This window comes from Zeus faber (assembly GCF_960531495.2).
Source record: "Zeus faber genome assembly, chromosome: 1".
In the NCBI taxonomy this organism is placed as follows: domain Eukaryota; kingdom Metazoa; phylum Chordata; class Actinopteri; order Zeiformes; family Zeidae; genus Zeus; species Zeus faber.
The window spans coordinates 31,877,009-31,894,593 of NC_137193.1; the positions used below are offsets into that span (position 1 = coordinate 31,877,009).

The following is a 17,585-nucleotide window of genomic DNA, read 5'->3' on the forward strand; positions in this document are numbered from 1 at the left end:
GATGGACAGCAGGTACTGGGGGGCCAATGAGACCTGGCACACCAATGTATTGGAGTTGGAGGCAGTCTGGTTGGCCCCATTACACTTTGCACCACGGGTAAAGGGACACCATGTCCTGATATGTTCTGACAAGGGCGGGGGGGACTGTTCCCTAGCCAAGCATCAGGTGGCATCAAGGATTTTGCTGTGTGCCCATTCCCACCTCTGTTCCCTGTCGGCGCAGGCAGAACCTGGGTGCAGACTTATTATCAAGGGGACGGCAGCAAAGCTGCAGATTGGCATAATCATCCGCGAGTTATGAACATGATCTGGTGTAAATTCAGCCAAGCCGAGCCGGATCTGTTCGCTTCACGAGACACTGGTCATTTTCCTCTATGGTCCTCCATTCAGAACGACGACCCTCCATTGAGTCACAATTGCCATGGCTCACCACTGGCCTGGGGCTCGTTTGTATGCATTCCCTCCCCTCCCGCTGTTGCAGCAGGTGCTGAAAATGAGGGAGGACAGGGTGGAAATGGTTGTGGTTGCACCTTGGTGTCCGACACAGACTTGGTCGCGGACCTGAGGTCCCTCATTGTGGGTACGCTGTGGGTGCTCCTGTTTTGGCTGGACCACCTGAGACAGGCAGTGGGGGAAATCTTTCATCCTGCCACTGATCGCTTGGCCCCTGAGCCGGACCAGCTATAAGACAAGGGTTTACCCATGGAGGTGGTCGAAATAATTCAGAGCGCTAGAGCCCTGTCAATAAGGACACTTTACACATCCAAATGGCCAGCCTTTGAGCGCTGGTGTGTGGCGTGTGGAGATGACACATTACGCTGTAATTTGGGGTCATACTCAGTTTCCTCCAAGGCCTACATGTAAAAGGCTTGGCAGCCTCAGGGCATACCTGGCCGCAATATGGACCTGTCATAATGGAGTCGATGTCAAGCCACCGGGCAGTCACATTTTGGCATCTGGGTTCATGCAGGGAACACGCCAGCTACGCCCGGGGTGCAGTCACTGACTCCAAAATGGCATTTTGTTTTGGTGTTTAATGCTTTCACAAAACCCTCATTCTAACCCCTCCAGGAGGTGGGATTAAAGTTTTTGTCATTGAAGTCAACACTGCTTCTGGCACTTGTCTCTGAAAAACTTGTGGGAAACCTGGCCACAATGTCTGTTCACCAGTCCTGCTTGGTGTTCTCCACGGATAATCGGAGGGTTGCGTTGAAACCCAATCCAGCTTTTCAACCAGAGAACATAAAAGTGGGATTCAAATCTACCACGATTGATCTCTCTTCATTTTCTCCTCCTCCCTTTGGGTCTGAGGAGGACGAGAGGCTGCATACTCTGTGCCCTGTCCGAGCACTGTTGGTCTATGTGGAGCACACATGCTCCGTACGCCAGTCAGACCAGCTTTTTGTCTGTTATGGATCTCAGACAATTGGGAAACCCCTGTCCAAAGGTTGTCTCCCTCACTGGATAGTGGAAGCAATCACATTAGCCTACTGCTCTGTTGGGCGGAAACCCCCAGGTCTTAAAGTGCATTCGACTAGGGGTGTGGCTACCTCGTGGGCGTTGTTACGAGGGGTTTCGGTCGAGGAGATGTGTGGCGCTGCTTCTTGCTCTACCCGACACACGTTTAGATTCTAAAGTCTCAACATGATGGCGTCAGCACTGGCGCGGGCTGTTAGCCTGCGTACCAGGTGACCAGGTGTTAGCCTGCGTACAGAGTTACGCTATGTGGTTGAGAGTGGTTACGGTCAGGTGATACAAGCTCAGCTATATGTGGAATCCCTACCCACGGTCATTGTGCTGGGTAAGGGTGGGGGGGGGGCGGCGGCAATGTTTTTTACCTCTCCACCCTATGAATGGGTTCTTATATGCTGAGATTGGGGTTTGAGGTCATATCTGCCAATTGGTCCTTGGAAAGGACTACCCGGGCCCGAGGATCTATGTCTTGCATAGGACATAGGACACATCGGTTCTGACCTTGCAATCAGTAAAGGTGGTGGGTATACAATATGGCATAGTAAGAACTCAAGTTCGAAATGAAGTGAAATGTTTGGAGAGTGCCCTGGTTTTACGAATGAAGAACGAGAGTTCTTACCAGTGTCCTCACTGGCCAGCTTGCTCAAGAGCTGAATAATATGTCAGAGGATGTATGACAGGCAGTGACTCAGTATATATACTGGAGGCAGGCCAAATAATGGGTGTCCAAGTGGCCCAATCACAGCCTGTCAGGGCCAAGTTAAGACTTGGTTGGTTTAAAGGGGCTTTCAGCTTTATTCAGCGGAGCTGTCTAGAAGACATGTAAAGGCATAGTGAGAACTCTCGTTCTTCATTTGTAAAACCAGGGTAATAACACAACCAAAACATTTCTAAGGGCCTATACCAATACTTGTTTGACTGAGGCTGCTGATACAGATATTTTGTGTCGATATTCAAGTTAGTTAAATTCAAAATTCTTTACACAAAAAAAAGAAAATCAAAAAAAAAAAAAAAAGTAATTCCAGGATGCATTACTGCCTTTAAATAAGGAATTACGGTTTTTTTCTTCATATATAGAATGTGCAAATAAAAGAAAATTGTATTTGCAAAATAAAAGTGCATGACAGCTGTAATCAGACCAATCAGTCTCAGATTACTGTCCTTTTCACACATTTCTTTTTTCCTTCCCTGATAAAGACAAAAGACAAAGACAAAAGTTCCGAGGAGCTGTTTAGCAGCTCGATCGTTTATGAAAAAATTCCGCCCATCCTTCTCACAGCCTGGTGGCAAATGCCCCACGGACCGGGACCCAGTGGTTGGGAACGTCATTATTGGGGAAAATAGTGACCATAAATGTTTAAGAAAAAAAATTATATATATATATATATATATATATATATATATATATATATATATAAATAAATTTATTTTATTTTTTTTAATAATCATGCCTAAAAAAACGCAACCTGTGATTTTTTTCAAGCAAAATTTTTGGTTATGCATTTTTTTCTTTTCATTATTTTTCATATTGGAGGATTATGACGTTGACAGGCCGATATCAGATATCTAATAATTACAACACTACTAAATACAAACCATCTTCATGTCCTTTCCAACTATATCAAGCTAAATGAATAACAATAGTAGAGACATCTGCCAGGCCCTTTCACCTCAGACAATTTAAAGCCACATTAATCAGGCCTCCTGGCCTACCCAGTTCTTTAAGTGTTCCAAATGGATGGGAAGAGTTGGCCTAACCAACCACATTCCAAATGTGTTCCATCACATTGCAATGGCATGACTTTAAAAGAAAAAGCAACCACAATTATTTCAAATGTAATTAGCTTGTGGTTCTTGCAGTAGAGAGAGAGAGTGAGTGGACAAGAGCGGGGGGGGCTAGAGATAATAAGAAAAAGATGCAGCTTTATGTGCTTCATCTTTATGTGTAATTTCACTGGAGGATAAACAAGCTCCTTCCGCCATAACCCCTTTGGGATCTCAGGTTAACCAGCATAGTTTATCATCGGGGGTACATGAGGAATACTCTGTAGTGAAAACATGCAATATGCGAGCCAAAAGAAGCACAGAAAACATGTCCAGACACTCTAAATCTACTTTAAACTTAGGAGTGGCGGGGGTATAATAGGCAGGTAAACATATTGGTTGCAGCATGGGGATGATAGCAGGGCCCCTCGCCACGCTATTTAGTCGGGTGTTGCCTGCAAAACCGTAGATCACAAGTAGTGCAGAGTGTGGGAAGAGAGGTGGATCAGACAGCCAGTTCCAGCTTCACCCCCATCTACACTTGAAGAACTGAAGTTGGGGGAAGTATGCAAGCAGGGTCTTCAGCAAGTACGATGTGATCAGAGGACACTTCCAATGCCCTTATCTCGTATTCACAAAAATAGCCCTTTTGGTGGCCACATGGACACATTTTTCCCATTAATTCTGACCCTATGTCAAAACCTATTATGTGGAAGAGTGCATTTTCCTACTGTAGAAGGAGAGGGGACGACATCTAACCAAGGCAGGGCAACATAACTGAAAAGTGATGAGGGCAGCCAGGATTTCTTAATCGCTACTTCAATGAACACAGGAAGCCGTCTGTTTTGGAGTTCTGTACGGTGCACGCTACTGTGCAATATCGCAGGCAAGGAGCCAAACTGTGACTTTTAACCTGAGTTGCTGGCTTACACTGTATGTTAAAAGGAGTTTTGTTCAGCACTTGACCCAGCTGGTTATCCCATCAGTCAGCTCTGAGTCAAACAGACTCAATAACAATATTGATTGTTGATTGATCAGACATGGAGTACAAACTCAAAGTGAAGGGTAGTTGGTGTGTAGGGAATTAGTTGGGCTATGTTAGTTTGGAGAGAACATCTGAACCAACCATTGCATCTACTTGCATATTCACATATGACACTAAACATAATTCCAGTGTGTAGCAGGCAACTCAAATACATTTCCATCATTGTTGTTGTATAGTTACAAGTGCTCATTCCATGCTACTCCAGTCGCATAAATACAGGCCAATTTCCCCCTTTCACACATTACTTAACTGCTTCACCTGAATCAATAAGTAAATCAACAGACAAAAACACTCACTAATGTGACCTTAACTATTTTTCTGCTCTGTCTGTCAACAACGACCAGTCATTTCTCTGAGTCACAGGACTCACACAAACACTGAATATTGACGCTCCTCATAATTGCAGACTACCATTACTCAGTCACATGGGAATGGTGAGGGCCACGCCAGCCACCTTCTTTCAATAGAACAAATATAGCTTGCTAACATACACCATATCAGCCACAACACTAAAACCATCACTAATTAGCACTAATATTGTGTAGCTCCCCCTCATGCAACCAAAACAGCTCTGACCCCGGAGGCATGGACTCCACAAGAGCTCTGAAGGTGTCCTGTGGTATCTGTCACCAAGACATTAGCAGCAGATCCTTTAGGTCCCGTGAGTTGCGAGATGGGGCCCCCATGGATTGGGTTTGTTGTTCCAGCACATCTCACAGATGCTTGATCGGCCCTTAACCCCAGCCATCCACATGATGCAGAAGATGTGATTCATCAGACCAGGCCAGTGTCTTCCATTGCTCCGTGGCCTAGTTGTGACGTTCACGTGACCATCGTAGGCGCTTTCGGCAGTGCAGAGGTCAGCATGGGCACTCTGACCCATCTGTGGCTTAGCCCCCCCCATACATAGGCAGCTGTGATGCACTGTGATGCAATGTTCTGACACCTTTCTATCATAGCAGCATTAACTTTTCAGCAATTTGTGCTACAGTAGCTCTTCTGTGGGATCGACCAGCTAGACTTTGCTTCCCCACGTGCATAAATGAGCCCATGGGTGCCGATAACCCTGTTGCCAGTTCACCGGTTGTCCTTCTTTGGACCGATTTTGGTAGGTACTAACTACTGCATACTAGGAACACCCTGCAAGACCTGCCGTTTTGGAGATGCTCTGACCCAATTTGTCCCTTGTCAAAGTCGCTCAGATCATTACACTTGCCAATTTTTCCCGCCTCCAACACTTCAAATTCAAGAAGTGACTGTTCATTTGATGCCTAATATATCCCACAGAGGCGCCAGTGTTACGAGATGAGCAATGTTATTCACGTCATCTGTCAGTGAAGATAGCTTCAGCTTCACAATCTAAACTGGTCCTGAAGCTGGAACAAAAACCACACAAAAACAAATCCTGATGCTATTCATCATTCATATGGTCTCTTTATCTCTCCCACAACAAATTTCTCACTTGGGCTTTTCATGTGGAAATCGATAGGACACTCAGGTCTACAATAGCACCCTGGAGCAGGTTCTGACTAGTACAGCAGGAGAGGGGACAGCGAGTGTGGGGGTGTGCTAGCCTGGAACTCAATCTCTCCATCAAATAGCTGCAACCTGCACTGGGTGTGAGGTGCTGGAAGTTTTTCCTTGACTGGTGTGGGTGGATTGGTTGAGTGGGTTGAGGCATATAAAAAACATACAACCCGAAGCCAAATATCTAACATAGATGGATTTGACTTTGTGTCATAAATGTTGCAGAAATTTAGTGGAAATGCAGTTGAACCAACAATAAAATCCACCAAAAGCAAAGCAGTGGCAGCACGGGCAGTAGCTCAGTAGGTAGTACAGGTTGTCTAGTAACACAAACGTTGCTTGTTTTATCCACATGTAGTGTCCTTGAGCAAGACACTTGACCCCAATTGCTCCTGATGGCTGCGTCCATCAGTGTATGAACAATTGTAAGTCGCTTTGGACAGAAGCGTCTGCTAAATTATGTTTAAAAAAAAAAAAAAAAAAAAAGATGTAAAACTACTAAAGAAAAAATCATTGCAAAACAAGCTTGCAACGGGGAGTTGTTTTATGGGATGCCTATTATACAGTATAAACAAGAAGCATGCTCTTCCCGTAATCCCTGCCAGCCTAAAGAGCAGAGGTTCACCCTTGGGTCAGGTGCCATTAGCTAGCTGTGTAAAGTAAACTAAGTCGCCGAAGCGACGAGACAACCAATGAAGTTTGATTTAGGTCTTGTGAAAGGGGCGTTTTCGCTTGACAGTGACTGAAAGCAAGTAAAAAAAAATTTAAAACGGTTTTCTTGAACCCAGCTTTGGATGGGATTAACATGGCTATATATTAAGAAACACCCTGAAGGTGGATCAGAGGCAATCAGTTAAATACAATCACAGTCTTTGCTACCGTGTAGTTTGATGAACATTTTAAGTCTATGTGAGCTTTATTTGACTGCAGTGGTGATGGGGAGTGCTCCTGTATTTCTGTAAAGCCAACTTATAAATATGTTCACAAGGTTAGTCTTTCGTTATCATGGGAGCAGTACTAAGATGTGACATTTGACCAAATTATCAAGAGATTTTTTGTCATTGTGGTTAATAGCTTTGGACACTTCCAGTGTCATATTCATGTAGGGCTGTACATAGATTTCTTGTAACAAGCCACTAGATCTGTTGTCAAAAGGCCGGAGTTTCTCAGCCATAAAGAGCAGATCGAGTGTGACAAAATGGTATTGGCCATCTTGGATAATCATACTTCATGCTTGGCCAAGTGCCATTTTAATGCCAGTTTAAAATTTTAAACCTTTGGTGCTAAAAACCACTAACTGGTCCAAAATGTATGTCTGCGGCTATGGAATTGCTGTATTACAGCAGGAAGTGCCATAGGAAATAATAAACAGCTTAAACAGCTTAAAGACATGCAATGCCAGCAACACCATTTACCATTGTTTTGAATAACTCATAAAAGGCACCTTACGAGATAACATAGCATCTCATCCTTTATTGAGCCCTGCTATTCGACTGCTGAAGTACACGGACTGGTTTGCATTGTCACAAGCTAGGAGGAGTATAGGCTCTAAAAGAACACAAAACAAAAAAGAAACATAAGATGTCACAGTTATCATTGAGGTGAGGGATACGTGTGACGCTTTGAGACTCTACACCACAAAGAGCTGGGGCACACCTGTGTTAAAACAGCCCCGAGCATCAATGAGTAATCTGGCTGGTTGTCAGTGTTGAGGTAATTCGCAGCATAGCGAGGCCGTGAAGACAGGGCAAGCAACGTAACACAACACTATATACCCCTGGCCTTATGGTGTAACCCATCAGAGTAAAAATAGAAAGCCATCGCAACTCATTTACTTTCCTAAAACGGTGGTGGGCAGAAACATTTAACATGGCGGTATACTCACTTAAAAACATAAATCATTAGGATTACAGGAAAGAGAAAGGAAACAAGAGAGGGCGTTCCCAAAGAAAGGTCAGAGTGTTACCTGTACAGTCTTTTTGATTCTGTGGGAGGGACCTGGGTATTCGGGAGCGTACAGATCTGTCAGGAAGAGGGAGTTGATCAGAGTCGACTTCCCCAGGCCGGATTCCCCTGAAGACCAGAACAGAGGAGAAGGAGAAGTTGAGGAGGAGGGAGGGAGGGAGGGAGGGAGGGAGGGAGGATGCCTGGAAAGTCATTTGAAGAAGTACACCGCCCCATTCCAGACTGCGGTTCAACATGACACAATCTCCAGATGTGTATCGGATCCAAAGAGAGACTTGCTAGTTGGGATTCTTGAGATGTTTCAGACCCTTTAGTCGAACCAGAAAATCTCTCTTACACCAACGATTCTTTATTTATTTATTTATTAACAGAGACAAGCTTCAACAGGAGACGAGGGCAAGAGACAGACAGGGCGGAAGATTTATACTCGCAACTTCTCCTGTCTGCATTTTCAGGAATGTAATCATGGGAAGGGAAGTGGAAGGGGGCCGCCGTCAGCCTCAGTCATCATATGCTTTCACTTTCTTTAAAAGATGGTTGACAGAACTGGACAATATGGATCATTTTCTTTCCCCAATTTCCGACCCCCCCCCCCCGTGATTATTTTATCCTGAACATTTTAAGCCAACGAAACAGAAGAATTGAGACAACCAAATTAAGTCCTTGGTATATGTTCTTTGATGGACACACACTACACCATAAATTGTAAGTCGAACTTCAGACTAGAGGAGTTCCTGCACTGACAACATTTGACAGTGACATCATGTGGCTGACTTTACAGGAAACAATCCATTTACACAGAAAACAGGATAGGACATTACCCCTGGCATGGTACAACGATCCCAGGCGTTTGCTGACGTCGGTAGAGTAAACAAAAATCCAACAGTGTGCCGTATGGCGGGCGAGAGCAGGGAAGAGTATGGGGTCCGACAGAGCCGCCGAACAAAGGGAGCAGTGTCTGAGGAGAAAAGTGGGCACGCGGCTGCCTGGCACGGCAGATGCTAAGCCAGCCCTGACCTTTTACAAGCCGCCCTGCCCAAACATCGGCCGCACAGCTGCCACAGAGCCCTCTGCCACTCAACTCTGTGTGAGTGGGCAGGGGGATGGAGAGAAGAGGGCAGAGGCACACAAAGAGAAAGCCACCACCCCCCCCCCCCCAAAAAAGCCCCTTCTTTCATAACCAGAAATATTTTCTAAGGAGGGTACAGTCACATTGAACTTGTAGTCGTAACAAAAACCTTCTCTTGTGAAAAATTTGTACACTATCCCACTACTTTTTTTTTTTTTTTTTTCCCCCTCTCGCCTAAAAGGAAAAAGACCTTTCAGTCACTCTGTCTGATAAGATAATGCGGGAGGTGGGCTTGTGCAAAGAGAGGGGAAATCCAAAAATAATTCTCAAGTCTTGAACGCATCGGCTTGAATCGGTGAAGCTACTGCAAAGAGCTGTCGATCTGGAGTTCAACTCAAGGCGTGGCTGTGTGGACGGGCAGGAAGAAGAACTCTGGTGATTTACGCGCCAAAACACATCTTACCCGAACGGGGCTGTGGTGGCAGAGGCTAGGTGGTGGAGTAAACAGTGGGTCACCTGCAAAACCTGGAGGGTATTTCATTTATTTTCTGAGACTGGAACTTGTAAATGCTGAAACTAAACATCTGCACCATTATTTGACATGAAGATTGGCCCTTGTGATCAACTTAACAGATTCATAGAGAGAGCAGAGCAAATTAAATCGAAGATCATTACGCAGGAAACCTGGAAACCATCCAGGCGGTTTTCTGCCAGGAATGGCCCTTGAGCAAGTTCATTTAGCAACCTGGGTCTTTATTCCACACACATTACCTGTAGGAAAATAATAATATGATATGATGTAGTGCAGACTACAATGGTGTAAGGGACCTGACCTCTTTCTCTGGTAATGAACCCAACTGTCAGCTTAATTGAAATATGTAGCTGTGTACAGTATAATTATCTTGATTTTAGTAATCGAACCCCTGCTGATACATTTATCCACTTTATCAACTACTGCGACACCCCGCAAATAGAGTAGCCATTTTGAGCTGTACCTTAACAAAACAGAGGAACATTAAGCCACGCCCACAGAAAACAGTTTGTAGTTAAAGGCCTAGTGAAGGAAACACATTAACAGAGAAAATATATAAAATGAACTGATCAATTAAATACACCTTTAGAAATCGGGTTAATGACCTCAAGGAATCATAGCAAAACTAGGGCTGTACTCGACTCAATTTTGTCAGTCGAATTGGATTCGGCTATTCAATGCGAATATTCAACAATTCCGTAATTCAACAATTTCTATAGGCAAGATAGGTGGCCGCCAACCCGAGGGGGCGATCGGTCCGCAATTTGCACATCTGTCTCACTCTCCAACAGTACCGACGATGTGTGCGCAACGGGGCGCCTGTGATCGGCGTGCCAGAACAGTGTTTTTATTTTTGATGTAGCTTATATTATTTTACGTCTGGTTATGGAACGAAACAAGTGCGTATGGAATGAAATCAGGCCTAATGGGTGGTTCTGTGTGGCTCTCTCCCTGATCAATGGATAATGCGCAGAAAGTAATCTAGACGAGTCTATGAGTCGTGCCCCGTTCCTACGTGCCCTGTTCCCACACTTTGTTGCGCACGCAGAGCCGTGTTCGCATCGGTGTCCGGATGTGGACAATTCATCCATAAAAATATATTTAGGATTCCCCTAGGATTCCCCGTATTTATAATTCCTCATTGAAAATTTATCCCTGTGCATTTTGTTAGCTTCTATCTGTTTTATCCTGTTCATGTAATGCACACTGAAATAAATAAATAAATAAATAAATAAATAAATAAATAAATAAATAAATAAACAAACAAATTTGAAAGAGGGAAAAAACTTTTTTAAAACACTGCTGGACTTTAATAATCTCAGTCGACTTGCCAACTGATGATTCGACTGCTCGACTTTCAGGGGAAGCCCTAATCTAAACACTGAAAAGTGTAGGATAAATGGCCTTAGTAAATCTGCAGCTGGCAGTTTTCCCTGAAATACACCTATGGTCTTTTAAGGGGGAGGCCTAGTTCCAGCACAGGAGTAAATAATGAACTAATTCGCTGTTGTCGTATTCCAGGCACAGTAGGAGGGCAACTCTCACTGGGGCCAGACCCCGCTGAGTTGGGGGCCTTGCGCTTGCCCGACCAGCTCGTTCAGTGGTCAGCACACTTCCTTTAAAGGAAATTTCCAGCAGCTGTGCAAACCGTGGAGGCTTATTCAAAGGAACTTCCCCGATGCACGCATGAGGTGGTGGTGCAGGGGTAAGCAGGAAAGGTTTGCCTTGCAAAGAGGGACAGCCTCATTTTACATCAACGTATTCAAATTTGCGCCGCAATCTTTATCCATCTATAAACAATGTCAAAAGCGCTCTGTTAGTCTGAGACCAGGACAAACTTATAGGATCTTTTTTTTTTTTCCCCCCACTGAAGCTCTGTTCACAATGGGACTTTCCCCTCCAAAGGGGGCAAAAAGATCAACAAGTTTACGGCATGACAAAAGTGCCACATATCTGTTGTCAAGCCCCTTAATTTCCTTCAAAGACCACCTGTCAAGAGTCAAATGCCGAAGTTATCCTAAAAGCCGTTTTGCTTATTCGGGGACATTCTTTCTGAAAGGAATTCAACGCTGTTTGCAGAACCGTAGCTAGTTTATAATCACCACCAATACAGTGTCCACGATCACGGTCACTTCCTGACGATGTGTAAATCATTCCCAAATATTGACTTTGACCAAGCGAATGACACTGGCCCGCTTTGGTCTTTCCATTAACAGCAGGGGAATATCACAGTTGGCTTCAGAGTGCTGCACTGCAAAACAGCACAGACATCTCACTCCAGTCCAACAGTCCTAAAAATGCAAAAAGCCTTGTCAGGGGTGGAGGGTGATCTATGTCCCTTCCGCAACACCTCATCTCCTCCAGCATGGCTGGGGTCGGTCATTTACCAATTACCCGGCTAGTTTAATTACATGCTACACACAAAATTGCCATATAACAGCTATAACAGCCTCTTTCCTGAGAGTGCACAGAGGGGCTTGGATGGAAGGCGGGGGGAATTCCAGGGCGTGGTCACATAAACGCTGAATTCGAGTGACGGCAGGGAGGAGGGAATGGAATGCCAAAGAGGCGGCTTCTCCTCCCCTCTCCCGTGGAGGAAACATGGACACAGAGAGTCACAGGAAGTGATCTCACAGAAGCATTCGGGGCAGCTTCCTGCGCGGACACTTTCTGTGCCACAAAGGAAAGGCAACCTGCGCACCCATAAAACAACTGTTACGGGTGACGGTGACTGTAAATGGTAAGCAGGTCCCCATCTTCACTACTGAACGATGGAGAAAAGCTTGGTTTTAAACCTGGTTTTGCAGGGTCCTGCTAGCAAGTTCTAATTCTCGACTCATACCATCTCTAATACATTACAGCAACTGCTGTGAGGATAACCACATTACCGCAGGATTGAGCTCATTACCGTCATCACAACAAATAATAAAATGTATATATTTTTAGCTCATAGTTACTCTCGCATGACAGATGTAGAAGTGTCCCCTGTGTGTGAAAACAATCCCAAACAATAACAGGCAAACAAATCTACAAAACCCACAATGCTTGATAATCCCAGATGAATGCCTCGCTGTGTCCGAATGGCCACTTCGGGGGAATTACTCACCAACAACCATCAGCGTGAACTCAAAGCCCCTCTTCACTGACTTTCTGTACACTTGGTTAGGGAGATTAGCGAAGCCCACGTAACCCTCCAGGTTCTTCTGTTGCTGTGGATCCACAAGATGTATTTTACTAAAGTGCAAAGACAGGCAATTAAGCAGAAAAAAAAACGCCCAGTGATGTGTATTATTTGCCGGGACAGATCAATAAATGGATACTTTCTAATCATGTGAGGAGAGTTGAGGTTATCAAATGAAATATAAATCCAAAGAGGTGACTCTTGGACAGGTGTAGAGATATTTTGGCCAGTAGCGTAGTCTGATGTGCCGCCATGGGTGTGATGGATAATAAAACTTACAGCTGCTTAGGAGGCCATCCAGAAGGTTGTTCAAAGGCGAGAAGCAGAGACGGGGTGTTCCAGAGGGAGTCCCCGAGTGAGAAGGAAAAGAAGCATAACACAAAAATAAAAATAGAGGCAGATATTAGACATTTTATAAGGTTGCTGATTTATAGTTATCTGTTGGCAGGCTTACTTACCTTAAGCCAAATAATTAATCACTTGAACTAAAATACTTGGGCTGAGTAATTAATGACAGATTTGTGGCAAAATCCTCCACAAATAGCTGATGTAACAATTTTAGTGTGTGTTTGCATGAGGGGGCATAAAAAGTAGTCTGGAAATCACATTTAAAGATCACAGTTTACTTTATGAGTCTCCAGCTGAGAGTAAACTGACATTAGAAGAATCATAGAATAAAAAGGTATTTTTCTGAATACAGTAGCAAATGTAACTTCTAAGCCCACGAACCGAGGATCTACAGGCCATGTCAAAGAGAGTGCTCAAGTGCTTTTAACTGCAGAGAGACAAGATTAACGCCACACTAGATAACTGGGATGCACAAAGAACGGAATCTGAAGTTGGAGCCAGTGGGATCTAAACATTTCTCACGATTGTCTTGAGTGTTAGAAGTCTGTCAGCAGGTCGTCTTCAACAGACTACCCAAAATAGTCATACGCAACACAGAGACATCTCTAATGTCTGACAGCATCTCGTCCATGTTGCCGCCAAGAAATCCCACCGCTCACAACCCTCTAAAGACCTCTCCCAATGTGTTTTCATGTGGGAGACAGCTGACGAATAGCAGATAAGGTCCTCATTCTGCTCAGTAAAAGTCAAACAATGATGGAGTGTTTGGCGTGCTTAAAATTTCCTGAATTATTACCAATAAGGCACCATTAAGCAGAGGAAGTCAAAACGTTTAATAAAAGGGGATCTGTTATAAAAAGCTCACTTTTTCCAGTGCTTGTGCACTTACATTTGAGTCTCTGACGGGCCTACAAAAACACAAACTGTGAAATAAGGCAACACAGTCAGTTTTTTGTGAGCTGTCTATTTCAGAAAACATGCGATTCATCAAGCCGTTCAGATTTGCGATCCCCTCCTACGTCACTTGGTGCTTCAGTAGAAATAGAGCCGCCCCCATCCTCATAACTCCACCCATGGCTGGAGAAAAACAAGCGCCGCAAGGGAACTGCTCTGTTCGTTTCGCAGACCAGCACAAATCTTTTAAAAGAAAGCGGAATTAAGTATTTTAAAAAATAGTCTCTCTCTCTCTCTCCCTCCAAGAAAAGGACGGGGGACCTCCAATGGAGGGTCCTACATGGAGCCATAGCTGTCAACAGCTTTGTTTCTGTTTTTAATCCCACGGTCGCAAACGAATGTCCATTCTGCAAACTGCCAGAGTCCGTGTTTCACTGTTTTGCAGTGTGCGACAGACTTTTAGAGCTTTTTAGTCTTTTAAAGGAAAGTTTTAAGCTCTTTAAGGAGGAGTGGTCCAGAAACGGTTTTATTTTTGGGGCTAGATACTATAGGGCCAACGCAGAGAAATGGCGACTGCTTAATTTTCTAGTCGGGGAAGCGAAGATGGCCATCTACCTCACGAGGAGGAACAAACTGAGGGGAAAGGAGAGTGTTTTAGGAAGAGTGTTTGTAGCGTTGGTCAGGGCCAGAGTCTTGATTGATTTTAACTTTCACAGACTGATGAAGAGTCTGGACGTCTTCATCAAGCTGTGGTGTTTTAACGACGCCATCTGCTCCCTGGTGGAGGACGACCTGTGCTTCCAGTCTGTTTTTAACGTGTAGGACTCTGTTAGTGAATCAAGTGTGTTTGTTGTATTGTCTGTAACTGTGAACTAGAGAAAATGTTAAAATAAAGATGCTTTAAAAATCTCTCTCTCTCTCTCTCTCTCTCTCTCTCTCTCTCTCTCTCTCTCTCTCTCTCTCTCTCTCTCTCTCTCTCTCTCTCTCTCTCTCTCTCTCTCTCTCTCTCTCTCTCTCTCTCTCTCTCTCTCTCTCTCTCTCTCTCTCTCTCTCTCTCTCTCTCTCTCTCTCTCTCTCTCTCTCTCTCTCTCTGCCCTGCAACGAAAGTCGGAACAAACTTTTAAACAAGGCCTTGTAGATCTATTATGAGTAAAGATTCAGCAACTGGATCGCTTATTTCTCGCCTCAGATTTGTTGAGATTTTGGTAGACTGATAAGATGTAATCAGTGAAAGTTTATAGACTAAATACAACTGAACCCCGATGAAACCTCAAACCCCATTGGCTCACAGAGCCGGAACTCTTGCTAGGGGCCTCAGGAGGGTGATGCAACCCACTGAAACAGATCGTTCTGGAACAGGATGGTTTAGAATCATTTTAGAATGGCTAGAATGCATAACTGCATAAATTAGTTGTATTTCCAACAAAAAAAACAAACTTAAAAAGCATGTTTCGGGGGCATTAGAGACCAATATTAACTTGTTGAAAAGCAGCATAATAGGTCCCCTTTAAAGGTAAAAATGTCCATGAAACAGTTTAAATACCGTTGTCAAGGCTGGTGCAAGTTCCAGGGTCAAAAAGAAACCGAAACATCTGTGTTTCGCCTTCAACTTCAACTTCACGTCCGGCTTAGTAACACCAACCAATGGAATCACAGCCATGCAAAGCAACACCACAGTTGCAGACGGAAAAAAACAACAACGACGCTGTTGGGGAGACTGCCGGAAGAGATGTGGTGAACGCATCTGTCTCTGAAGTGCAGGGTTTAGAAGGATGTTTCCCCGACAAATGCAAGGCCATGAGAACTATGTCTGATAAATATACAAGAGGGGATACCACCGCTTTATAACAAAACGCAACAGCACTCCCACGGGGGCTCAGACATTTTAGTCATCTTTCAAAAATGTTATTACTCCAGACATGTTGATGGTACTCTGCGGCCTCAACAGGCCACAAAGTACTAGACACAGGATAATCATCTAAAAAACAACCAAACAAATGTATACTGAAGGGGTGGAGATATATAGTTGTGTCATCTCAGACATCCAGCTGGTATTTGAGTACCACGCCATCTGACTGTTTCTCTTGTATAGTTGGCTGGCTGGTTGCCTGTGTAATGTCATTGAACACTACACAAAGGCACGCTCAATGTTTTCCTTGCCTAAGACATACCAGCCATTCTCAATGTTATTCTTAATATAGCCCCATGCATGCAAGTTCCTTATAACCAGCTGCAATGGCTCAAAATCGTACATGTATGTAACTCCATCTGTGATCTGGGTGTGGGCCATGTTGGAATCCATTGTCTAAATATGGCAATGGTATTTCGTTTTGTATAACAATGAAAGCATGCCTACCTGTTTTTAAAGAATGTCATACAGACGATTCAAATCCAACATGCCATTTTCTAAATGTAGTGGTGGGTTAATGCAGTGATGTCCTGTGCATTGCTGTTGATTAAATGTGCCATGTTTTACTGTGCAACAGGTGATTATAAAACAAGACTAAATCTTCCTTACCAAGCGACATACAAATACACTTGTATTTTAACATTTTAGTAGTTAATTATAATATAACTTTGGTAAGACGTTTTCTTTTAATATCAACACATTTTATGTGAAAATGGCAACCACTGAAATTAAAGTGGAAATCTGGAAGATCAGTTTTATTTCGCCTCTACGTTCAGTTTCCTTTGTTGACGGCGGGGTCCGCCTTGGCCGGCAAGATCGCAGAGATCAGGCACGAGCAAGAAGCGAACGGCAGCCACGGTGAATTTGATAACGACGAGCGTAAACCCGGACTCGGGGAGAGGAAACAACTTGGCGTTTTTATTCGAAATCGCGGAACTTGCAGTAACCCACCCAGCACGGACGATCTCATGGATTACCACTTTAACTGTTGACTGCTCTTTACGCTGGCTCCCTTCCTGGGGAGCCAGGAAGACGAACCAGTCCCATTTAATGTGAGCTGTGTAAATAGTGAGATCTGCTAAGTAGGAGCGAAAAGCCTGGCGGTGTCTACCCAACCAGGCATCCCAGTCGTTAGGGTAACAGAAAATGAAGTTTCTGCCCCGTGTTACAATACATTCAGTTCATGTGCACACACACACACACACACACACACAAGAAAAAAACAACCCTCGCTGAAGATGGAAAAACAGACACCCGCACAGGAAATGGCTAAAGCGGTCCGAATCCGAGTGTGTTCCGAGTCGAAGACGAAGCGCAACGGAGTGTCCGAAAAGTTGGGAAACCCCACAACCGTACCCGTGAAAACACAACAGCGCTGAGCAGAAGAAACAAAGAACTCACCCATTATGCTGCTGTTCCCGTCCGCCTCGCTACCAAGCGACATTCTCTCTCTCTCTCCAAAGCAACAGCGGAGGACTCTGCTGTGTGTGCGTGTGTGTGGGAGTAGCAGCCTCAAAAGCTACGCTGCTAATTTCACGTAATGGCAAAATGACGCCGTTTGATTGATACGGGTCGCGCCGCGCAGAGTGCGTACGCTCTCATTGGGGAATACCGACCGCGACGTATCGCGAGACTCCGTGAAAGTGAGTGCGGCTGCGGCGGCCAGAAGTAAAATAAATAACACGAACCACTTGTAACGTAGTACCGTGAATGTTGGAGGGAGAAACGACGTTGCTACTACCTAAATAATCATTTATAATAATAACAGTAACTTTCTGCTAAAAAGAAACACCATCATCTTGTGAATATGGTTAAACAAGGTTGTTTTTTTCCCCCCACATATTTATGCCAGTCGACTTCACACCCTTTTAAAACGGG

The 17,585-nt window shown here is 44.4% G+C and overlaps 1 protein-coding gene across 3 annotated transcripts in view; it reads right to left on the reverse strand.

Annotated features, from left to right (window-relative positions):
* Nucleotides 1–17,210, reverse strand: part of septin7a (septin 7a) — a 34,800-nt gene extending 17,590 nt beyond the window's left edge. Inside the window, exons 1-3 of one of the 3 annotated variants that reach the window (XM_080002588.1) lie at nt 17,098–17,210; nt 12,482–12,575; nt 7,776–7,882 (exon numbers count right to left, since the gene is read on the reverse strand). In XM_080002588.1, coding sequence (XP_079858714.1) covers nt 7,776–7,882; nt 12,482–12,575; nt 17,098–17,151 — 255 coding nt within the window. In that variant the 5' untranslated portion in view covers nt 17,152–17,210. Of the gene's footprint in view, nt 1–7,775; nt 7,883–12,481; nt 12,579–17,097 lie in introns of all 3 variants that reach the window. The other 2 variants (XM_080002587.1, XM_080002589.1) reach the window with 2 other exon arrangements.
* Nucleotides 17,211–17,585: the final 375 nt, after the last annotated feature.